This window comes from Dama dama, chromosome 18 (assembly GCF_033118175.1).
Source record: "Dama dama isolate Ldn47 chromosome 18, ASM3311817v1, whole genome shotgun sequence".
Taxonomy (NCBI): Eukaryota; Metazoa; Chordata; class Mammalia; order Artiodactyla; family Cervidae; genus Dama; species Dama dama.
Genome location: NC_083698.1, coordinates 91,609,440 through 91,634,713, shown reverse-complemented (window position 1 = coordinate 91,634,713; position 25,274 = coordinate 91,609,440). Strand labels below are relative to the sequence as shown.

Sequence of the window (25,274 nt, the reverse complement as noted above, 5' to 3'; positions counted from 1 at the left end):
AAAACCACCACCACACTTTAAAATAGTATCATCTCTATGAGGATTCCACACATTTGAGTATCCAGGTGCATCACAAGTAGGAAGACTCTAGAATTTCTTGTCCAAACGAAGAGTTTTAAAGTAAAAGGGGGCATTATTAATAGTTTGCCTCGACCACTCACATAAAAGGGAATTGCTCCAGGCAATCAGAGATGTGTGGGAAGTCTGTTTGTAAGCCACCCCTGAGTGGCTTAGATATGTTTTCCACTGTATTGGGTGAGTTTATGCTGAGAGTGAGTCTGTCCGAGTTAGAACTCAGAGGCATGGGCGAAGGGTTGCCTCTTGGTGGCCTCATAATTGCTAACGTAGGCCCCGATTGCTGCCACGTGCTGGGAAAAGCAGTCCATGGACCCTGCCCTGGCTCACTGCTCCTGTTTCACAGATGTCCTGGTGGGGCAACCAGGTCTTGATACCTGGGGAGCTTTGGCACACACTCTAGGTGTGTGTGCTTAGTCGCTTCAGTTCTGTCTGACTCTTTGCAAGCACATGGACTGTAGCCCACCAGGATCCTCTTTCCATGGGATTCTCCAGGCAAGAATAAATATTCTTGTGGAATATTCCAGGAGGGAGGTTGCCACTCCCTCCTCCAGCGGATCTTCCCGACCCAGGGATTGAACCCATGTCTACTTCATCCTGCACAGTAGGTGGATTCTTTACCCACGGAGCCACCTAGGAAGTTTCGGCATACACTCTAGGAGCCCTGATTCACTCAAGATGGAAAGTGTAGCCAGTGAGCCAGTAGGCTTGCAAGCTCACTGCTCTGGGAGAACGTGAAGCTGCCTCTGTCGGGAGAGTCTTTAGAGTTATCCTCCGGGGGTTTGCTGTGTGTGCCCTGTGTCACGGTGCAGAGTGAGTCAGGAGCCAGACTCTGTTCTATTGTGGTTGGGTCTGTCATTGACTATTCCCAGGACTCAGTTTATCTCTACGTGAAACTCAGGGAAGAAGAGTATTTACTAATAAGAGTGTGGAGGTTTGAGGTAGCGACTAAGATGAGCTAAGAGGAAAATACCCTTTTCTGTTTCCCTCCATCATTGTTTAATCCTGCAGCCCTGCAGTTCTCTTACATGTCAGGTCACTTTGCCTCTAAAACCCTACATTTTGTTCCTGGGAGTTCTTCCACTTCAGCAGTGGCAGCCCTGAAGTTTGGGAGGGAAGGAGAGTGGAGCCTCATCCAAATCTTGGCCTGTGTTTTCTGAGTGGAGGTCCCGCCCCAGGGACCCTCATTGTCTTTCCGGCTCACCCTGTGATTTTCAGCAGGCAATGTGCTTCCTAGTTGCTGTTTAGTTGTTAAGTCACGTCCGACTCTTTTCGATCCTGTGGACTGCAGTCTACCAGACTCCTCTGTCTGAGGAATTTTCCCAATAAGAATACTGGAGTTGGTTGCCATTTCCTTCTCCAGGGGATCTTCCCAGGAATCAAACCCACATCTCGGGCTCTGGCAGGCAGATTCTTTACCGCTGAGCCACCTGGGAAACCCTATGCTCCCTAGAATATCACCTAAAGGATTCTGTGCAGGCTGCTTTCCCCAGAGGCCCTCTCTCCCACCTTCTTTCTGAAAACCAAGAACTCCCTGGGCCGTAAGCAACTAGATGTAAACAGAAATTAATCCATCTGCAAAACCTCAACATGTCACCTGATCCTTATCAGGGCCTCATAATCGCCTCCAAGGAAGATCTTATTATATTAAAAAGCAATTGCCCTCCAAGCCGGTAGCACTAATAGATTTTCTGTGATATTTACACCAGATTTAGCTTTCGGCTGATGAGATGCTGGTCCCTTCCTCCTGCCTCTGTCTGAGCTCCTTCGTTTTTGCATAAGCCTCCTGCAATTTCAGTTTCTCATAGGGCCTCTGTCTGCAAGATGAGAAGCCCCATGAGGCCATCTGTCTGGTACAACGTTGCATCACCCGAGTAGGAAAAATGCCTGGCATGGAGCTGGCATGCAGTTTCATTCATCCATCCAATTCATTTGTTCATTCATTCAACAAAGAGAGTCAAATTATAAACAGGGAAAGGACAAAAACAGATAAAATAATGACAAGTAGTTATAAGGACTTTGGAAAAAACAAATAGGGTGTTGAAATAGAAGATAATCACGTGTGGGGGGAGGCCCTCTACTCTGAATGGAAGGTAGAAATGCCCACCCTGAGATCTGCCGGGTGACAAGGAGCCACCCCGAGTGAGCAGAGGAGAGAGTTTCTAAGCCGCGGGATCAGCTCTGTAGGGCATTGTTGTTGTTCAGTGGCTCAGTCTTGTCTGACTCTTTGCAACCCATGGACTATAGCACGCCAGCCTTCCCTGTCCTTAACTATCTCCCAGAGTTTGCTCAAACTCATGTCCATTGAGCCGGTGATGCCACCCAACCATCTCATCCTCTGTTGCCCCCTTCCCCTTTTGCCTTCAATCTTCCCAGCATCAGGATCTTTTCCAATGAGTCGACTCTTTGCATCAGGAGGCCAAAGTAGTGGAGCTTCAGCATTAGCATCAGTCCTTCCAATAGATATTCAGAGTTGATTTCCTTTAAGATTGACTGATTTAACCTCCTTGCTATCCAAGGAACTCTCAAGAGATTTCTCCAGCACCACAGTTCAAAAGCATCAATTCTTCAGGGCTGTCTTCTTTATGGTCCAACTCTCACATCTGTACATGACTACTGGAAAAACCACATAGCTTGACAGTGTGGACCTTTGTCAGCAAAGTGATGTCTCTGCTTTTTAATATGCTGTCTAGGTTTGTCATAGCTTTTCTTCCAAGGACCAAGTGTCTTTTAATTTCATGTCTGCAGTCACACTCTGCAGTGATTTTGGAGCCCAGGAAAATAAAGTCTGTGGCTGTTTCCATTTTTTCCCCATCTATTTGCCGTGAAGTGATGGGGATTATTACATGGGGATAAAGCTGAACACCTTTGAGGGCCTAGGAAAGGCTCCCTGAGGATAGAACTCTGTAAAGGGGAGTGTTTGTTGGGTTTGGAGAGGTAAACCATTTAAAAAATATCTATCTGGGGTGGTCAAGACACTCAAGGATGTGGTTGGTGGATAGAATTTGAAATCCCTCATACTCCAAGCATAAGGATCTATATGATCTAGAGAAAAAGGCCCTGGGAAGTCTGGGATGTGGAAATGAGAAGTCAAAGTGGTGAGGAGTACACTTTAAACAATGGGTGCTGGGCAGTGGGTTGGATGCCAGAACTTCTTGGTCCTTTTCTGCTCACACTTCAATGGGCACATCGTTTGCTTGTGTCTTTGGCTTGTCTATGGGCTTCCCTGCTACTTAGACAGTAAAGAATCTGCCCGCAGTGCAGAAGACCAGGGTTCAATCCTTGTGTTGGGAAGGTCCCCTGGAAAAGGGAATGGCAACCCACTCTAGTATTCTTGCCTGGAGAATTCCATGAACAGAGGAGCCTGGTGGGCTACAGTCCATGGGGTTGCAAAGAGTCGGACACGACTGAGTGACTAACACTAACATCACTCTCTTCCTCTATGCTAACAAACATGACGTAACTATAAACAGTGTATCTGGGCCCAAGTGGCTCTTGCTTAGATTGGAACAGAACTTGAAAGCAGGACCTTGCTGAAGACTTGTGATGAATTGATAAGACTCAGTTTTCAAAAAAACAACCATGAATGTAACAGTGGCAGTAGCAGCCCATTCCTATATTCTGGGCCCTTTGGTGTCAGTAAATTGAAAGCAGTTTCAAGTTGAGATAGATTTGGTGGCAAGAGCCAAGCCTATAAAATGTCTTTTACTGGTCTTGTCAATTGTGCATCAGAACTGTTAATAGTTGATGAAGGATTTCAGAACTGAGGCTCAAGTAGGAATGAGAGGAGCCAGCATGCAATCTTATTGGTGGGAATTACTTAACAGAGACAGGGAGATAGAACCTGTGTGGAGCATCAACCACTCCAGAAGATAGGGGTGGGGGAGCCTTCATCTGCAGTTGGGGGGGAGAAAATGGAGCAAATCATTAATGAGAAGTTAAATGACCCACTTTCTCTGCCAGATCTGAATACATTCAAGTGAAAACATATGAGCACAAGCTTGTTCCTTTCATTCTGTTTCTAAACATTTCTTTGCGTTAACCACCACCTCCCGCCCTGCCCTGAGTTCCTTTTCCATGACAGCCAGATCATATCATCGGCAAACATAATCGGGATGATGGCCAAGACACCAGAACTTTTTCAACAATACACTACTGAAGACTGGGGCTTGCCTCCTGGGCTGTTGTCTCCTAGAGTTCACGTCTGAAATTTTAGCTTTCAGCAGAGTCCCTGCCCAGGAGGGATGCTAGACTGCAGTGAGGGGATGGACAGACGGACTGACAGACAGAAAGGGCAAGACCTAGAGTCCAGAGAGGTCCTTGACATCTTCTACATCTCCTGATGGAGAGTCTGTAAAGCTATAACTTGGTGGTGGCCTTTCTCAGCAGAACCTGGGGGTGGGGTGAGTTCTAGGAGAGGGCAGGCCAGAAAGACAATGGTTTTATTATCAAAAGGCAGCACTTTGACCCCTCCTTCCCTGAAGCCAATCTCTCTGGCCTCCATCTCATAAACCGGTCTCCCACATACAGCGAACAGAATGCAATCCTGCCAGAGCTCTCCTCTACTGATAGGAATGGAGGTGATAATTCCATGATTCTCCCATGGAGGCGAAGGGGCTGGGCTGGGTCTGTTCCCAGCTGTCCGTATGATAGATGAGGTGACCCAAGGCCATCTGCTCAGCATCTCCATCCTTCTTTTCCCCTTAGAGCCAGGAAAAGCATCTCTGCTTCCTTCTTCCTCCTCAAGATGCCAGGTGGGAAACACAGTGACTGCTCAGTAGCTGCTGGAAGAGCCCAGAAGGAAGGATGGTGATGCTTGTGTGATACTTCAATGTCTGTTCACTCAGTAAGACTTGCGACCCAGTTGGTAAGGAGGAAATGGTGAGCCCTGCAAAGAAAGCAGGGGCATGGGGCAGATGACACAGCCTACTTTTCTTACCTGTTTGCCATCACTGTGACCTTTTCCCCACCTCCCCCAAGCAGTAGGGACAACTGGGTGATCCAAACCAAAACTTGTCCTTATTGGTTTTAAACCATCCTGGTTATCACATACAACTCTCTCCTTAAGGATTTTCAGTCTTAGCTTCTCTCAGCCCAATAGATTCAATTTAGGTAGAAGGAACATGAGCGGTCAGACTCAAAACAGTTCACCAGCAAGGCATAAAGCCAGTGCTGGATCTGGAGGTTCCCCGCAGGACCAGACCTTAACCCTTTAGGTGATGGATCTTAGTGAGGTCCTTGAGCAGTATTCTAGCGGAAGAGACTGGGCTTCTGGGCAACAGGGGAGGTGTTGAAAGGCAGTGGCTACTTACCAACCAGTGTGGAAATATTTTGCTATTTTAACTTCTATCCTTCCTAGCATATATAGACCAAATAGGATGATGGCCAAGACACCAGAACTTTTTCAACAATACACTACTGAAGACTGGGGCTTGCCTCCAGTCTTAGGTCTAGAAGCAAGTCATTATTTTCTCTGAACTGTAGGAAAGATGGTCAAGGTCCAGAGGAGAGAGGCAGTCGGCCCTCTATCTGTGGATGTGGAACCTGTTAATATAGGAGGCTGACTGTACTATGTTGTAGCATATAAGGGACTTGAGCATCCATGGATTTTGGTACCCGTGGGGGCTCCTGGGACCAACCCCTTGCAAACCCCAAAGATGACTGTGCAATCACACGAGATTATCCAGTTGAGGAATTCCACCTTGGAAGGGACCTGAGAGATCCATTCATCCTCTTGTCCAGGGTAGGAAGCCAGTTTCATATGTGAATTCTCCTCATTTCTCCTCCCCTGTGAACCATCCAGGTGCAGTGGGATTATCCAGTGAGGGGAAGACATCAACACCACATCAACACTTCATTGCCAGACAACACCACTGAGGAAATGGGACTCAAGGACTTGAGATGACTACAAACTGGGAGGGGGGGCTTCCATGCTCAAAACAGAGAAGAGCATCCCTGGGGTTTGGTCAAGGGGGGGATGCTGGGGGGCTGGAGCTACTGAGGAGGTTGTAGGATGTGAGATTTGTCCTGCTGTCCCAGCATGGGTCATCATGCCGTCTGCCCTGGACTCGCAAGATTAGCTACAGCCAGGCTGGTGGATGGAGACTCAGGGCTGAGACCCCACCTCCCCCAACCGCCATTCCTGGTTTCACAGCACAGCTGCCAGCAAACCCGTTCTTTTGGGTGTTTGGCTCCAGATGTCCAAACCCAAGGACATCATGTCAGCATGTTTCTCCGCTGACTGTAAAAGAACAGCTGCATCTTCTAGAAGACCCTTCCAAGTCCATTGCTTGTTAGGATGATTATAGTGTTTTACTCGTAAGCTGGTTACGCCTCTTGGGCCCCTTTTTGAGATTCCATCCTTGAACACAGGGGGATGATATTTTGAGACACAGAATGTTAGAGAAGAATGGATTTTAGAGATCATGTGATCCTACACACTCATTAGTGATTGAGGGGAGGGGTGATGGGTAGTGGAGGGAGGGAGGTAGAAAGGTCACATAACTTCCTTAAGGTCACCTGCAGATGTGGTTGGTGGCAGAGATGTGACTGGTCTTTTCCCTCTATAATGTACTTTCTTGTTCAAAGTTTTTAAAAAATGAATTTAAAATGAAAAATTTTTAGTTTTATTCCAGAAATACAGAAATGGATAAAAGAAAGATAAAAGGAAATGCATACCCAGAGTGCTACCACCCCACGGCCATTGTTAATATTTCCTTCCAATTTTTATGTTAATTATTTTTCATAGTTAAGGTTATTTTATATACTATATATATATATACACACACATATATACATATATATATATATATATATTCACTGAATAGTCTGGAAAGAAAATCATACACACACATACACACACACATATATATGAAACCTTGTAACTCAAGTAATTTCCTCACTTGTAAACTTTTCATAAACATAATTTTAAACATGTGCTTAATATTCTATCATGTGCATGCAACATAATTTACTTATCCACTCTCTTACTGTTTTATATTTAAGTTACTTCTCATTTTCAGATGATAAATAATGCTAATATAAAAATGATTGTGCATAAAGTTTTGCTTTCCTTCTTTTTAATCTCTGTATTTCACACTATTTCCTTTGGCTAGATTCCCAGAAGTGGTGTTTCTAGGTCAGAGGGCATAAACACATTCAAGATTGGCTATCTATTACTAAATTGTTTTCTAAAAGTATTGTTCCAATTTATGTTCCCACTAGAAAGCTATGACATTTTATTAAATCTGTGCTAATGTGGTAGACAGTCCTCATTTCCGATGTGAAAAATCTCAGTGTTGTAAGTTTAAGTGTGGCTGTGAGGCAGCCAGGGATTGTGATATGAATAAACTCTTTTCTTGAGCATTTTTGAAAATACAACAAAGCCCTGGAACCACCCCCCACCCCCCGCCAGAAAGCAAAAGAATTGACCCCATTCAGTTGAATTGACTAGGACAAACCCCACAAACTAATGCCTGCACCCCAGACCGGGAGAGATGTATTGATATAGCCTCAGGAATTTTTTAAAAAGCTGATTGGTCCCTAGAGACACACTGGACCGTAGGATCTGAATGGTGCATGTGCCTTCGTGCCTCTGTATAAGTGTGCATGCCACCAAAAAGCATCTCCATCCCTGAAGGAAATGCTGAGAGCTGGATCGATGGACTCTTGAACACGTGTCTCCCAGTAGGAAATGGGACTGGTGCCCCGTCCTGTGAAAATCACCAGGATGGCTCATCGGCTTCTATGAAGTGCCCCCTCAGTCCATCTCAGCCCTGCTGTTCAGAGAACAGCCCAGGCCTGGGGGGTGGGGTGTCCCAGCAATGGTGAGGCCATCTCAGCCAGGCTCAGGGGGATAGGCCAGCTGAGATAATGAGCCCCTGCTGATCACAGGGAGGTCTGGCAGGCAGGGACCACTTGGGACAAATGAGAGTGTCAATATCTATCCCTCCAGATCCATAAACCTAGGACAATTAGTGTAGGTATGACTAGAGGCCCCGCGCCTTCCAACTTCACGTGAAACATGAAGATGGTGACGTGATTTGTCCCCATAGAAGCAGATATCCCATGTGGCCTTGCTTTCCTTCTCTTTAGAGAAGGAGGAAATGAGGCCTGGAAGGTTGAGTTTTTCCCTCAAAACCATCACCTACTCCTTTTCAATTCTCTTGAGACACCCTCAGCCTCCTCTGCTAATACATCAGAGGGTAAACCTTGGAGTATCAGAAACTTGTTCTTCCTTTCTTCTGCTTGTGAAGAGTGGTGTGGGATGCTGGGGCCAGGGGGACACATCACCTGAATTCTAGCCCCTGACTCCAGTAATCCATGTGTTTCTAAGCAAGTCATCAACTTCCCTAGGTCATGCTCTTCTCACTTGAAAATAGGAGTCTGGATTAGGTGAACACTTGTCCTCTCTAAAAGTTTTATAAGTTTGTAATATGAGAAAAAAAAATCAGGTATGCCTAGATACTTTCCTTCTTGGCAAGAAGGAAACAGCTACCGTGAATCCAAGAGGCCAGAGAACCAGTCCTTTTCCTCTGTCTCATGTGGGTGTCCTTGAACATCAAAAAGAATTAAGGGTGACCAGCACATGAATTATAAAGGGCCTGGGTTTCTGCATTCCTGAAAGTCTCAGAAGTGAGGGAAAACCTCCGTTGGAGTAGTTTAGTACCTGCAATTTCTAAGTTCTTGGAGAGCATGTGACTTACCAAATGCAGCTTCTTTCACAACCCACGTGGGCAGTGCATGCATGGAGTCTCCTGGCAGGAGGAGTGTACCATGCTTTTTAAATGGGCCAGCTGAGGTCTGTGCTGAGAGTTAGTCACTGGAATGATACAGAAGTCCTTCTCCAAAGTGGCCCAGGCCTCTGGAAAGTCCTTGTCATTCTTCAGCTTAGCCCTAGGGCTATTCTGTCTCTGAATATGTCAGGTAGTCTGTCCCTCCAAAAATCAGGGTCTTTGCTTACTTTGCAGCCCTGTGGAGTTATTGCCTCTCAAACAGCACTTTCCAAACCAAGGTCACAACCTCTCAGCAGACCATTAAGTCAATGTCATGGGCTGGTCCCAATGTTTTTAAAAATGAAATGGGATAAGAAAATATCAGAGTGCATTCCAGGAAGCTAAGGTAAGACCTGTTTTCCTGAAAAGTTCTGTTTGATCCTGGGCTTTCCCGATGGGTCAGCAGGTAAAGAATCCATCTGTAATGCAGGAGACATAGGAGATGTGGTTTAGATCCCTGGGTTGGGAAGATGCCCTGGAGGAGGGCATGGCAACCCACTCCAGGATTTTTGCCTGGAGAATCCCATGGACAGAGGAGTCCATGGGGCTGCAAACAGTCGGACACACACACACGCGTGGGTTTCAATGTGAGTGAGATCTCCTGAGTAGGTCTCAGTCAAAACAGGCAGAACTGCTCTGAAGGATGGGTGGAATAGGGAGGATGAGGAATAAGGAGTACAGAGGCTCCCTGTACATCTTCTTAGAGTATTTACATGCCAGGTGGCTATGTGTGGTGAGCACGGCCCGCCAGGCTGTGCTCGGGGTGAGCTGTGTGGAGACGGGGTGCATCCCCTCAGTCCACTGACTCCTGGCTCTGTGGCCTGGGTTCTGGACCCTGGAGACCTGCCTCCTCCCCTGGGAGGACAGACACCTGTCACCAGTCCTTTCCGGCTGGCAAGGAACTCTCTGTCTCCCTTTGTCCCTGCTCCTCTGGCTGCTTTCAAGACTAAGGCGGTTGAATGAAAGAGGAATAAAGTCAGAGAGAGAAAGGAGTGAGTCAAGCACCTCACCGTGAGTCAAACGTGGCAGGAATGGAGTCATAGCTCCTAGAATTTAACAGCTAGAAGGAGCCTCAGAAACAGCCGGGTCCTGCCCAGCATTAGGCAAGGAACCCGGTACTTGGTGAAGCTGTGGGCAAGCAATGTGCAGTAGGCGGTTTAACACCCAGGTTTTCAATCGGCAGAGTTCACACTCGGTCCCCTCTGAGTGCTGTCCTCATCCTGGCTGGAAAAGTCCTGGCTTCTGAGCGCTTTGGGGTTAGACATACATCCTCAGAGGGGAATGTGAGTTACACGTCCCCCTACCCAATACTCACACACACGCACACACACAGGCCCCCCCCTCAAGCTGCTGTCCTACTGTCTGCAGAAACAACTGATCCCCTGAGGTTCTCAGAGCACAGTGAGCTCCCATCCCAACAGGCAGGACCAGCACTGGGGTATGGTAGGGGTGATTGGGGGTGACAGGAGGCCACTAACATGTCTCTGTCTGTGTTGCTCCCTCACATGGACCTTGCAGTCTCATCATCCCATCCTAGTCTCAGCTACGAGAGAGGATAATAGTAATAATAAAGAATAATAACATCCATCGTGGCAATCAGACTGGTACTCATAGCCTACACTGGGCACCTACCCGAACTTGGCGCTCCTCCAAGCACTTTACATGAATTATGTCCATTAATCTTGTACCTCAATGATGTGCCGCTTTTGCTCTCACCCTTTGAACAGTAGACCAGTTGGGGCACAGGGAAGTTAAAGAAGTCATGGTGAAGGCAGCTTGTTGGATCCCAGCCCCACAGTCAGGCTCGGAAGCCCCATTCATAACCACGGCCCTGTACCGTGAGACCTCCCTGTTGCCAGGGCTCACGGCTGGTGCAGGGTGAGGGGATCCGAGCAGCTTCAGCTGAGACCCCACACAAGCCATGCTGGCCTGGCAGTGTTCCGGTTCTGTCACCCGGCCAGTGACCCCTGCCAGCTGCCTCCCTGGCTGGGGGCCTGTGAGAGCGGGTTTGCAGCAAGTGGTGAGTTGGTGCAGGCTTGCGGCCCCATCCAGCCTCTTTTTCTGCCCCGGGAGTTCAGGGGGCCACCATCTGGTCCCCCGGGGGTTCACTGGCAAAGTCACTAGGGTGAGTGTCCCCCAGCTCAAGGGAGAACTTTGGGAAGTTTCTGGGACGTCTCCCCGGGTTTTGTGAAACAGGACTCAGCAGGGATCTGGTACCGTGTGCAGCCTCCGTCAGCCTGTGGGAGGGTTACGTAAGGTGCAGCATCTCGGGGAGCTATCTAGGGTCAGGCCTCTGGGTAAATCCTCTGAGGAGGACATTCTGACCCATATTGCATCACAGAGGTGCTTGGGGACCCAAGGAAACAAAAGAAATGAAACAAGATCTTCTCTCGTAGCCGCCAACAGAGCTCGGGCCATCCTTGCCCTCCAGAGTGACAGGGTCACCGTCTCTGAGCCCCTTGGCCAACTCAGCGGGGCGAGTTCTGTTCTCCACATCACACTGTGAGATCCAGTCCCACCGGGAAGCCGCATCTTTGATGCACAACTCAACTGGCCGCCCTGGGAATGGAGAAGGGGTTTGCCTTGGAAGCGACGCTGGCCGGTGAGAGTCTGCAGGGGAGTCCAGGTGACCACCTTCTCCCTCTTGGTCACTCAGGTTCTGTACCCCCATGTCGGCACCCAAACCCCTCTTCCTTCTCTCTCTGCACCCCCAGAGTGAAGCCAGAAGCCTACCTTTTGGAGTTTGCTCTCCTCGGTCATCGCTTCCAGTAGGTATAAGGGTGGGGGAGGAGGTCGGACAGAAAGAACAGAAAAAAGCTAGGAGGGAACAAAAGTCCCCATTTAAACCCAGGCCGATGCAGGAATCTGGCTGACGCAGCAGGAAAGCAAGATTAGTAACAAGTGAGAGGGGGATGATTTATGTTTTGTGCCTGAGGATCCACGGAAGACTCCCAGCTGTCACCCAGGCTGCCCAGCGATCTTTAGCAGCAATTAGAGTCAGAGACCGGGCCCGGGCCCCCGCCCCTGACCTGCTGCTGGTTTTAGGCTAATATTTTCATCTACTCCTGAGTGCATAGGGGCTTCTAAGAGCCTCTCTTCCCTGCCTGATTTCTCTTTTCAACTTTTACCTTTGGATGAAAGCAGGACACGGCAGCATCTGGAGAGAGCTGACTGGGGTCTCTGGAGGAGACCACGAGCAGTCACACATCAGGATGACTGGGTTTGGAGCCTCTGACCCCCTTCCCTGCCACCTCCAGGGTGACTTGTGTGTGGCAAGGCCTCGGAGTCCAGGGCAGCTTGTTTTTTTTTTTTAATTTTTTAAAATGTTTTTATTGAAGTATAATTGTTTTCCCATGTTGTGTTCATTTCTGCTGTACAACAGAGTGAGTCAGCTATATGAATACATATATCCCCTCCCTCTTGAACACCCCCCCCCCATCCCATCCCTCTAGTTCATCACAGAGCACTGAGCAGAACTCCCTGTGCTGTGGACCTCTCTTCTCTTCTTGCTCCACACTGAGCACTACTTCCTGGGATGGTTGTGTGGAGTGGGGACCGCCCAGCCTGCCTGCCCCCAGACGGAGAGCATCCTAGGGGATACTCAGCATCAGCACCAAGGGGAGGAGAGTTCTGGTCACCGCACACCAGTATGTGGTGGCATTGGGTCTGCTAAGTGGCTTGTGTTTTGCTAACCAGCTCTTTTGCACTAGTCCCTGGATAATGGATCAGTCCCTGGATAATGGATCATTATCATTGATAATGATCAATGGATCAGCCTGAGCTGGACTCAAAGAAGCAGCTAGGTCAAGGATGCACAGGGTTTCTGACCAAGCCAATGTTGGAGTTCACAGCTGGATCATCTCATGCAAAGGGCTGGTTCTGTGGTCATGATGTGAGAAGTGCTTCTTGTGGTCCCTCGGATGCCTTCCTGTTAAGTTTAATTGAGCTAAGAGACTGAGTAGGTTGAGAGCAGCCTGCCCTTTGCATGTCCTGGGAGGGCAGTGGTGGCTGCTACAAGGGAAGGAGACAAGCTTCAAGATGGGCACTCTTGCTTTTGGCAGAGGGCATTCTCTGGAATCAAGAAGGCTGGCCAGCTGCCCCTCACCCGCTGGCAGCTACTCACCTTGGTGTGTACATTGGACAAATTGCTAACAGTCACAAGGGTAAAGAAGGAGAGACTCTGCAGGGCTTTTAGAACTTGAGCATCTTAAAGCTCTTTGTCTACCTTTGCAGCAGAGCCCCTCAAACTTGCTGAGGTGGCCTTCTTTTCTCAGATGAGCACCTCTGGTGACTTCATCTAATTTCTGTCTCCCCTCTACTGTTGGGGCGTCTCACACCTATCACTTGTCACGGTTGTTAGTGATGCTGTCTCATGTGATACCTGTTTAATTTTGTTTTGAAATTTTTTGTTTACTTGGAAAATGATCATCAAGCTTATTAAACTTGTGTAAAACAAGAATAAAAAGACATTGAGTGAGTACTCAAAGGACCTGATGTGTCAAGTGCATTAGCTTTGGTAGGTAGGCACTGAGATTTCTATCATAGCCATTCTCAGGCCAGTTCTGGGATTTTCTGGCACTTGACTGGGTTCCAGGCTGCGGATGTCTAAAGCCATATGGAGTGGTGGAGATAAGCAAGGCGTTTTCAGCCATGATGAGGACTGCTTACATTTATACCCACTGGTACCATGTTCTGAATGCTTCCCCGGTGGTTCAGTGGTAAAGAATCCACCTGCAATGCAGGAGACCTGGGTTCAATCCCTGGCTCTGGAACATCTCCTGGAGAAGGGAATGGCAACCCACTGCAGTATTCTTGCCTGGAGAATTCCATGGACAGAGCAGCCTGATGGACTATAGTCCATGGGGTCACAGAAGAGTAGGATACAGTTGAGTGACTAAATAGCTATATTCTGAGCCTCTCCAAGTTCTCCACACTGTGCTTACCTGAAAAAGGCCATGGGTCTTCTGGAGAATTGTCTCTGCTGACAATTGCTCTTGGCAATTTGCAAGGAAAAGCTGATTTGGGTGGTCAGGAGAGCCACCTGTCCAAAGACAGGTAGAGAGGCAGGTTTTTAGTACCGGCTTTATCCACCCTCACTCTTCCCTGTGCCAAAAATAGAGTCCTTGCCCTCCCCCTCCCCTTCCTCCTCCTCCTCCCAGAATGGCCACACCTTCTCCAAGCCTTTCTCTGCTGACCTGCAATGCCCTTTCTTGGCTCCTCTCTCTGAATTCTCCACGTCTATCAAATCCTGTTTGAATCCCACATCCTCCACAGTGCTTTCCCCTCGTACTATGCCTTACCCTTTCTCTCAACACCCCTGACTCCTTCTATGCAGCTGTTGGGCGGTTCATTTATTCAACAGGTATCAGTGAAGCATTTAGTACAGAATCATTTGTGGATGATTTCCCAGTTTCAGGTGTCTATCTTACCTTCTCAATCAGCATCTCCACTTCTAGAGTGGTCGGTTTTCAACTTTAACACATAGAATCATCTGGAGAGCTTTGAGCACTCTGGATCAGAAGCTGCACCCAAGATCCATTAAATCAGACCCCTGCAGCACTTTTTTCAAAGTTTTCAACTTTGAAATCATTGTGGATTCGCATGCAACTGCAAGAAATTATACAGCGAGGTCCCCTGTGCCCTCCATTCAGTTTCCCTCCATGACAGCATTTTTACATAACTATAGTACAACGGGCTTCCCCTGTGGCCCAGTGGTAAAGAATCCGCCTGCATTGCAGGAGATGCAGGTTCGATCCTTGAGTTGGAACAATAACCTGGAGAAGGAAATGGCAACCCACTGCAGTATTTTGGCCTGGAGATTCCCATGGACAGAGGACCCTGGCGGGCTATAGTCCGTAGAGTAGAAAAAAGTCAGACACAACCGAAGAGACTTAGAACGCACATAGTACAACATTGCAAGTGGAAAGTCAATGTTGCTGCAATGCACCAAAGTTCCCCATTCAGATCTGGCCAGTTTCCACGTATACTCGTGTGTGTATGTTTACATATGCGCACGTGTTTAGTTCTATGCAATTTTCTCACATGCATAGATTCATGTGACTACCTCTTGATAGCGTTATTTTCCACAACTCCCAGGTGATGATCTCAGTGTGTGACGGAGGCTGAGAACCATGGCTCTGAAAGCTACACCCCATCTGCATCCCACTGTGCCCAGCCCTTGCTGCCCTTCATCCTCTCTGAATGCACGTTTCTTTGTGAACCCACGTGACCCTCTGTGGTCTATCAGACTGCTCCCACTCTCCCAGCTGCAGCCTCCCCCTCTACATCCAGACCCCGAGCTGCGATCTGCGTGCTGGCTTGCCAGAGTCCTCCTCTGGCCTGCTTGCACGGATCACTATTTCCAGGGCTGGGGAATGAAATTGAAAATAGACCAAACAATGTGACAGTTTTCTGCTGCTATTTTTTCTCCTGTGAACAGAATGTTCAGCATTATTTTTTTTCTCTTTTGTGCAGTACTGCAAGTGAGAAATAATCTGATTGGAATGCTGGCTTATGCTGTTTAGAAGCCTACAGTCTCCCACAAGCTGTCACAGGGAGCTTTCCCGGGGACCCTGACCGTGAGCATGCTGGCAAGGAGTCAGCTCTGGCCCCATCCAGGTGCTGATTAGGCCAGAAAGTAAATGGGCCACATGCATATGGATGGTCCTTCCTGAAGCTTCCCTCTGCCCTGGAAGCTGTGTAAATGTTTTAGCATGAAAGCTATTAAGGAGCGGCTGGCTCTTCCACATAGCGGAGGAGCTGGGAAAAAGAGTGACGGTGTCCGAGGTTGGGACACATGGTGTCAGACATTGTCTCCAGAATAGCGTAGGGGACAGATGGGAATTCCTTATGGCCCAAGCCTGCTTTTCTTGAGACCCTGGAGTTTGAAGTCTGAGACAGGCTGGCTATAGAAAGCCCAGTCAAGGTCAGGGCTGGGGGCAACAGGAAAATGCTCTTTTGCACGCTTCTAAGACCGCCCCTCCAAGAGGGGGAGAGGACAGTTTTGTGATTGCCAGTGTCATATGGGAACTTAGAGAAAGAGGAGTCAGTCCATCATTTCCCTGAGATGTTAACCTGAGGATATTTGTTCTTTCCCTAATTTAAGTAACACGAGTGGATGTCTGCTCTGTACTACGTATTGGGCACTGTTCCGGAAACATGAAGATGAGAAATACAAATGCTCATTAGGTGTTTGTCTCTCCAAATATGACTTAATATACTTTATTTTTTTCTTCTGGGATGGGAGGGTGGATCAGAGTTGAGCAAGAGAGGAAGTTGATCATTCTGAGTTCTTCCCATCCACACATGCCCAGAAGATGTAGGGACAGGACCATCGGATTTTAAAAGTCACCTTCGTATTCTTCAGGCTCCATGGGAGTGTCCAGCTCTTAATCTGGATGTTAGTTACCCAGGTGAATACATTTGTCAAAAGCTTATCAAACTGTACACTTGAGATCTGTACATTTCCCTGTGTGTAAATTTTACCTTAAAAAAAGAAAAATCGCATTCCAGGAAAAAAATAGAAGCGGTAAAGCTACAGTTAGGAGAACAGTTAAGAACAACTTTCATCTGCAATAAAGCCCTGTTATTGAGATTTCATGCTAAAGACGTTCTCAGAGGTACATCGTGGCCCCAAGCCTCTGCCTCCAGAGCATAGTCAAGTGTCCTTCAGGGGACCCGCTACGCCCCGGCCCCGGTGTGCCTGCTGCTACTGCTTGTGGAACATCCTTCCCACATTCCAGCAGGGCCAGGACAGTTCTGCCTTCCCTGCAAAGCCTTTCTCCATCTCTCCACCCAAAGTGACCTTCCCTGTTTCTGTTTCACTCACACTGACTGCCTTCATGTAATTTGACACATGATGACTCTCGTTTTTATTTACTAAGTTAGTACATTTAAAGAGCTTAGAACACTGCCTGACACACCACAGTTTCTCAATATATGACCACTGCTACGTTGTTGTTATATTCTATGCTGCTAAGCCATCTCCCTAGGTTCTGTGTCCTTGATTAACAGACAAGTCCTGGGGAGGAGGGCTGGATGGTGTCCCTTACCTGCTCAGCTAGATGCCGGACAATTGTGCTCACTGAAATCTGCACAGATGTGTGACTTCCAAACACACTCTATGCCCAGATATTTAGGGAATCTGACCACGCTAGAGATGTGACTGAGGAACCTTCTAGCAGAGACTTCTGCTCTTAGATGTACCACCAGCCAGGGTGGGGAGGGAGGTGTGAGGAGAGAGGGCAGGCCAGCATTTTCAAACCTCTCTCCAGCCCCAAAGTTGAGCCACCTTGAGAGAAGTCTGGTCCCTAACCCAGCCCAGGGGCAGGGGGTGTGGCCTCAGAGTACCCGATCTTTGTGGATGGTCTCTTAAGTCTCCCGTGGCACCCCAGGGTGGGGTAATGAAATGCCACTTGATGACAACAGCCCTGCCTTTCCAAATGACACTCTGCACAGGGGCAGCACGACAATGACACCTGCTCATCGGCCCCACCCACCCGCATCTGCACAGGCTGGGCCACCCTGCTCATTAGGTCGGCATCTGTCCCCATTGGCCTGCCTGCAGCTGATGCTCATTAATCCTGGCGCCCTGAGCCTGGAGGGCAGACGAGGCTGAGCTCTTAGAGCCATTTATGGCAGTGGGCTTGGCTAGGGCTCCTAGATTGATTTATAATTGGGCTGAGGGTCTCCTTGCCTCCCTGGAGCCCAAGCTTCCAAACGAGGCAGTCCAGGAGGGTAGTTTGGGCTCCCTGGTCTCATGAAAAGGACCAGTACAGGGATGTGAGGCCTGCCAGACCAGCACAGAAGACTCCAGCACACCCCAGGGCTTCCTGACTTGAGGATCCCTGTTGAAACAGCACAACAGAACCTGCATTGGTCCCCTGAAGAGGTCGGGACACTTGTCAGGGTCTTCACAGGCCAACCTGGGGACTGGTCTTCTGGACTCACAACAGTTTTGCAGGAGAATAACAATAATGAAAGCAGTACATGTTATATATTGACTGTTTACTGTCTCCTTGGAATTGAGCGAAAAGGCTTCAAGTGTCTTGTCTCCTTCAATGAGGTGTAAGAACCATTCAGTTCAGTTGTCGCTCAGTCATGTCTGACTCTTTGCAACCCCATGGACTGTAGCACGCCAGGCTTCCCTGTCCATCAGCAACTCCCGGAGCTTGCTCAAACTCATGTCCATCGAGTCGGTGATGCCATCCAACCATCTCATCCACTGTCATCCCCTTCTCCTCCCGCCTTCAATCTTTGCCAGCATCAGACTCTTTTCCAATGAGTCAGTTCTTCAAATCAGGTGGCCAAAGTACTGGAGTTTCAGCTTCAGCATCAGTCCTTCCAGTGAATATGCAGGACTGATCTCCTTTAGAATGGACTGGTTGGATCTCCTTGCAGTCCAAGGGACTCTCCACAGTCTTCTCCAACACCACAGTTCAAAAGCATCAATTATTCGACGCTCAGCTTTCTTTATGGCCCAACTCTCACATCCATACATGACTATTGGAAAAACCATAGCTTTGACTAGACAGACCTTTGTTGGCAAAGTAATGTCTCTGCTTTTTAATATGCTGTCTAGATTGGTCATAGCTTTTCTCCAAGGAGCAAGCATCTTTTAATTTCATGGCTGCAGTCACCATCTGCAGTGATTTCGGAGCCCAAGAAAATGAAGTCTGTCACTGTTTCCATTGATTCCCCATCTATTTGCCATGAAGTGATGGGACCGGATACCATGATCTTCGCTTTTTGAATGTTGAGTTTTAAGCCAGTTTTTTCACTCTCCTCTTTCACTTTCATCAAGAGGCGCTTTAGTTCATCTTTGCTTTCTGCCGTAAGGGTGGTGTCATCTGGGTATCTGAGGTTATTGATATTTCTCCCGGCAATCTTGATTCCAGCTTGTGCTTCATCTAGCCTGGCATTTCTCATGATGTACTCTGCACATAAGTTAAATAAACAGGGTGACAATATACAACCTTGATGTACTCCTTCCAAATTTAGAACCAATCTGTTGTTCCATGTCCAGTTCTAACTGTTGCTTCTTGACCTGCATACAGATTTCTCAGGAGGCAGGTAAGGTGGTCTGGTATTCCCATCTCTTTAAGAATTTTCCACAGTTTGTTAGAACTGTTATCAGGCCTGTTTTGCAGATGAGGAAAAGGAAGCACAGAAGATTACATAATCTGCTCAAGACAGCCCTTAGAAGAGACCACACCCCTTGCCCCTGGGCTGGGCTGCAGACCAGGCTTCTCTCAAAGTTGCTCAACCCTGGGGCTGGAAAGAGGTTTGAGCCAGGTGTTTGGGGCCACTGTTTCCCCCTGCCCCAGGCACTGGATGTGGCATTTCCAGCTTAAGCAGTGAGTCTGCTGGGTGTCAGGGATTCTGGGAGCCTCCGCCGTGAGGTGAGAAGCCAGGGCCAATGGAAGGGAAGGTGTCCGGAAGTCAATAAACTGGGATTCCCACTTCATCCCAGCCCCTGAGCAGCCTGTGACTTAGGAGGCGTGTTCTCTCTCTGTTCCGTGGCCTCAGGCACATTGGTTTTAAGTAAAAATCCTAGGTTGCAATAAATGTGAAAACACTTGGAAAAAAAGATAATGGCAGCAATAACTGCCCTTGGCCCTGCCAGAAGGGTCCCACCATCCGGAGCCCCTACTTGAAGGAGAGCAGTACATTTCAAGTGGTAAAGCAGATGTTAGTTTGTCTTTTGCCAAGGTGAATCCCCCACTCCCCTTGTCTTCTTTCTCTTCTGGGGACTGGGGTGTGGCTGGGCTGCCGGGAAGCTCACATCTGCCCACCTTCTCTCTGGGTCTCTCCCTCCAGGCACGGCTTTCCTGAGCGTGTCCTGGGGAAGGCACCTTCTCTCACTCTCGTCCCTCCAGTCCTTCCTGCTACCTTGTCTCCACTTCTGGCCTCTCTCTTTCTGCTGGCTCACCGTCATCAAAGATGCATCTCAGTCCTCAAACTGTGGACCCAACTGCTGCGTTGCTGCAGGTTTCAGAGCAGCCCTGTGACGCTGACTTTTTTTTTTTTTAACAGCATCAGAAGCTGCTGATACATAATTCAACAAACAATCCAGAAATGCATCAGAATTCAAATGACTCACATCAGAGGGAGCTGGGTGTTAAACACTGTCTCTTAAAAACCCACTCCATTCATGCCGGTCCCGGCGCTTTTATCTTCTAGTATTTGTAAAATTTTCAGGAGGGCTGGGCTACAGAGGGGAGTTTCAGCCTAAAACTGATGACTGGGTATCCCTGTGGAGAACGTGGCGGTGTGAGGTCCAAACCCTCATCCCTGGCCAGCTGTCAGAGTGGCAGGTGTCTGGGGCTGGGTCTTGGGACCAATTCTCCCAGGTCCCAGGAGGGGGTGTAAGCTAGCCCCGGAGTCTCTGGTCTTTCTAGTGGGTTCCCCCCGACAGAGGCAGGCCCTGGCTTCACGAAGGCAACAGCCCCCTTCACTGTGGAGAGGCTGTGCTGCGGAACAGTTAAGAACACAGGCTTTGGGAGGACACACCAGTGATTCAAAGTCTGGCTCTGGCACAAGTCAGCTGCTGGACCTTGGGAATGTTACTTCACCTCTCTGTGCCTTCCTTCCCTTCTCTGTAAAGCGTGGAAAATAATAGTGATCATCTTACAGTGCTGTTGTGAAAACCAGTCAATGTACGTGACTGCTCCATAAATGTTGGCTGTGGTTATTATTCCAGAAACTTCCATGGATATCTAGGGAACCCCTGGGTCTCCCCCATTCCTTTATGGGACCTCCAGATGTCAAGGCACTCTGATTCTGTATAGTTGGAAATGCCTGGCCATCTGTAGGACTTTGTAAATGACTCCGTGCCCCTAGCCCATTGCTGCATTCCTCAAATTTATCACGGCCCACACCCTTCATCAGTGTGACTCTCTAGGGTCTTCTCCTCCAAGGTTTTTATTTATTTCCCCCTTTCATAGGGCCTCAGAGTCTAAAGAAACTCTTTAGACTTTAAACATCTTTAAACATCCATCTTGCCACCACCCCATATCCTCCTCTCTGCCTGGACCACCACCCGCCAGCCCCAGTTCTCAGCCATGCGCACTAGCTTCCATGAACCCCCTCACCTGGTCCACTGGTGACAGACTCACCTGTGCATTTTCTAAGAGGCTGGAGGGCTACTGTGGCGTTTGCCCTCAAGTCCAGGCCTGAATGCCTAATGGGCTGTGTCTCCACTATTTCCAGAAGTGAGAAGTAGGGTTATCTGATGAGTGGCCCTCGTGGCTGCTTACAGCACCTGGGGTTGTTGCCCATGGGCTGCGGGGCTTGGGACAGGCCCAGCCTCACCTCTAATGAGTATACAGCTCACCCCACCTGCCCCTCAAAGGTGACAATTCCCAGAGCGGGTCCCAAAGCCTCTGGGCTGGTGGACCTGAGCCCCAGATGGCCGCAGAAGATGCTGTAAGTGAAGGGAGATTTGTAAGTGCTGAGGAAGGGCAGGGGTTCAGAGAAGGACTGAAAACCCAGCCGGTGGAGCAGCTTCTTCCTTGTGACGAGAAGCCCAGCACAGGGGCAGTGGGAGAAAGTGGGGAAAAGCACTTCATAGGTCCCCATGGGTCTTCCTGGGTTCATTGGGGCCCTTGCTTTATGCAGTTTTAATCTCATGTTGTATGCCACGTGACTTATAAATCTTAGCTATCAGGGCTCCCCTGGTCTCTCAGATGGTAAAGAATCTGCCTGCGTTGCAGGAGACCCGGGTTTAACCCCTGGGTCGGGAAGATCTGGGGAAGGAAATGGCAACCCACTCCGGTGTTCTTGCTTGGAGAATCCCATGGACAGAGAAGCCTGGTGGGCTATAGTCCACGGGGTCACAAAGAGTCAGATACGACTGAACAACTAGCACTCAGTTGAGGGAAGAGGTGAGGGAATTTACCCAATGCCACACACAGGTTAATGGTCTTTTCTTTCAAAACAGCATATGCCGCCATCCTGACAGCTAGAATCTCAGACTCAGACAATAGGAGCACCCAGGCTCAGAGAGGTGAAGTGACCTGCCCAGTGTCACACAGCTCATTAATGGCAGAGCTGGGACTAGAACCCAAGTTTCCCAATTCTTCATCTAGCGTTTGTTCTGCTTCCCACCGCTGATCGCTGATCACTTTCACCCGTCTCTTCACCTGCTCCCCTCATTAGCAAGGGAGGAGGGGTCCTCCCAGGGACTGGCATCTGCTGGTGCCATCTGCACTGAAATCAGCCCGGGTGTCTCACGGGGGTAGGACAGAGGCAGCCCTGGTGCCTGGGCAACACTTCAGAGGGAAGCTGGCCCCATCCGGGCCCAGGGATTGAATGGAAGTGCCGGCTTTGCACAAGCACAAACAGCTCGCGTTCCCCTCCTCCCCCTCCCCCCCAATGTGTTGTGGGTCTCAGCCAGGGCTTGGAACAAAATAAATTCTGGATGGCTGCTAGCCAGGCAGACACCCAGGTTGTCAGGGGATTGGGGAAGGTCAGACAGGGATGCCAGTTAGCATGAAGGAAAAAAGAGAGGGTGGGTGTAAATTAGCAGCTTGCATCTCAACAGCTCTGTGCCTGGAATCCGGAGCAGGCTGTGGACTCTGGATTCTAATGCAGCCCCCCTTCCCAGGCCAGCCTGGCTGTACCGTCCATGCTGAAGCGGTGCGGCTCAGCGTCCACTCAATCTCTCAGATTCATCCACACTAAGCCTGCTCTCATCTCGAAGGGCTCCAGACTCTCACTGCTCTCCAGGTAGCCAGATGCCTCTGTGGACCCGACAGCCTCTCTGCTTCCCCCACAGTGTCAGTTTCCTTTTCCCTCTCTCCCCCTCGTCTTGGGGTTTCAGAGGGTCAAGGCTATACCTTGTTCCCCTTTCAATTCCCAGGGCTGAGCATGCATAGCAGGTGCTCAATAAACATTCCTCAGATGAATGAATGAATGTCTAACTCACAAAATCAGGACTTGAGAGATGATCTAGCTGGGGCTTCTAGCATCAGCCAGCCCTGTCCAAAGCTGATATGTGGTTCTGTTTGCTCTCCATGTGTTGGTCTGACCTCTGGGTCAGAGCCAAATATATCACCTCTGATCTTTGGGCCCTTGAAGTTAAAACCCATTCAATAAACAACTAAGTGCCCGTTGCTTTCTCAGGTGCTGGACTGATGATAAGATGGGGGAGCTGGTTTCCCTGACTTTGAGATGAGCACAGTCTGGTGGGAAGTTCGGCACAGGAACCACCAAGCTGTAATGGAGGTGCCTACCACCTGCTGTGGGAGCCTGGAGTAGGGAATGAAGCTTCTCCCAGGAAAGGCGGGCTGGGTTAGGCTCTGGGGTCCTTGGTGATGGAAAGGGGTGCTGAGAGAAAAGAGGGGCAGTGATCCAGACCCAGAAGGGTAAGTGCAACTTTCCCAGTAAAAAGTGGGGGGAGGGTGAGGAACAGCCCACACCAAGTCAGAGGGATATATTGATAGCCTGTAAGGGGAACTGTAATTGCTTTATTTGGCTGGAGTGTGGACTCAGGAGGGATGGGTCAGGGGCTGGCTGGAGAAGGGCTTGTGAAGTGGCTCCATGACAGTTTAAGAAGTGCATCTTCCCTGAACCTGGCTGCTGGGCTGCGTGATCAGATGCAGAGAAGCAGCGTATCCCCGAGCTGTAGGGTTTTGGAGAACGACAGCATCTTGCCTGCTGACCCACCCCAGGCTCAGCAGAGGCCAGTGTCTGGGTCCACACCCTAGTCTGAGGGCTTGGACCTGTGCTGTGACCAGGACGACCCTGGTTTATAGGATCGTCGCAGCCTCTGACAGCAGGGCACCGCGGGACAGTCTAGAGGAGGCTGAATGCAGGCTGTTGCCACAGTAACTGTGAGCAGGGCACATGGCAACACGTGATGCCTGGCTCCCCACCTCCCCACAGAAGGGCGCTGGGGCCAGGCAGTGGCTACCAGGACCTCTGGAGCACCTGCTGCCTGTCTGGAGTGTTAGCTCCCCGGGTGAGGCTCTTTTCACCCTGGAATATCATGTTGCATCTGGGAGAGACCTGGAAGGCTCTGAGAGTGATTTCCCTGGGTGGAGTCCAGAGGACAGGCTGGGAAGAACCAGCTCAGCTTCATCCACATATTAGAGAGGTTACAGCCTAGTGATAACCAGGTTTGCATCTAGATACTATATGAGGGCTGTTAGGTTTGTTTTCACCCTTGATACCATTCCTTCCTTTCTTTATACAGCCACTTTTTAGTGTAACAAATATTTATTGAGTGTCCCTTGTGCCTGGGCACATAGTTGTTAAATTGCTAAGTGGGTCACTCTTTGTGACCCCATGGACTGCAGCATGCCAGGCTCCTCTGTCTTCCACCATCTCCCAGAGTTTGCTCAGATTCATGCCCGTTGAGTCAGTGATGCTATCTAACCATTCTGTCCTCTGTCACCCTCTCCTCCTATTGCCTTTAATCTTTCCCAGCATCAGAGTCTTTTCCAACGAGTCGGCTCTTGACATCAGGTGGCCAAAATATTGGAGCTTCAGCTTTAGCATCAGTCTCCTTCCAATGAATATTCAAGGTTGATTTCCTTTAGGATGGACTGGTTTGACCTCCTTGCTGTCCAAGGGACTGTCAAGAGTCTTCTCCAGCACCACAATTCAAAGCATCAATTATTTGGCTTTCAGACTTTTTTATTGTCTAGTTTTTACATGATCCAATACATGACTACTAGAAAAACCATAGCTTTGACTATACATACCTTTGTTGGCAAAATGATGTCTCTGCTTTTTAGTATTTTGTCTAGGTTTGTCTTAGCTTTTCTGCCAAGGAGGAAGCATCTTTGAATTTCATGGCTGAAGTCACTGTCTGCAGTGATTTTGGAGCCCAAGAAAATAAAATCTGTCACTGCTTCCACTTTTTCCCCTGTCCTCAAGGAACCTGTGGTCTAGAAGGAAGGAAGGAAATATGAATATGTAGTTCCCCCGTGTCCTGTGAGGTGCCCCTGTCCCGTCTTTTGTTTATGCTTTGCTCCCTGCTGCATCCTCTATAAAGTGTAAGGGCATCTCCGTGGCTCCGTTGCCTCTGACTTCCGGTTGAGTTGGACAGTGAGGAGCAGAGGACAGAGAAGAGGGTGGAAAAAGACAGTCCTCTCATGCCTCTGGCTGGAGACAGACTCACCTCTCCATGATTTAACTCTGAGAGTTAACTCTGAGAGTCAGCCCTTTGCTTATTTCTGAAGGAGGCTGGGGCAAAAGGGAAACTGGTCAGCTTAGGCTGACCAGGGATTCTTGGGAAAAACGATTTGGCCTCACTCTCCTAGCCTTTTCTTTTCCCTAGCTTTTGAGTCTCCAGAAAAGAATGTCCCTTATTTTCCATTGTTTTCCCAGATTCCATCATATAAGGAGAAAGAGCACACCTTTAGCAGTCTCCTGCCCAACCCGTGTGAGGAAGTAAAAGCTGAACTGAACTTTCAAGGA

At 49.0% G+C, this 25,274-nt stretch overlaps 1 protein-coding gene across 2 annotated transcripts in view; it reads left to right on the top strand.

The window, feature by feature from the left end:
* Nucleotides 1-25,274, top strand: part of PLXNA4 (plexin A4) — a 472,117-nt gene that overhangs the window by 171,572 nt on the left and 275,271 nt on the right. The window contains exon 4 of one of the 2 annotated variants that reach the window (XM_061165827.1): nucleotides 4,783-4,936. The exons of the other annotated variant lie outside the window; for it this stretch is intronic. Coding sequence (XP_061021810.1) covers nucleotides 4,783-4,845 — 63 coding nt within the window. The 3' untranslated portion in view covers nucleotides 4,846-4,936. Of the gene's footprint in view, nucleotides 1-4,782; nucleotides 4,937-25,274 lie in introns of those variants that run through there. 2 annotated transcript variants of the gene reach the window in all.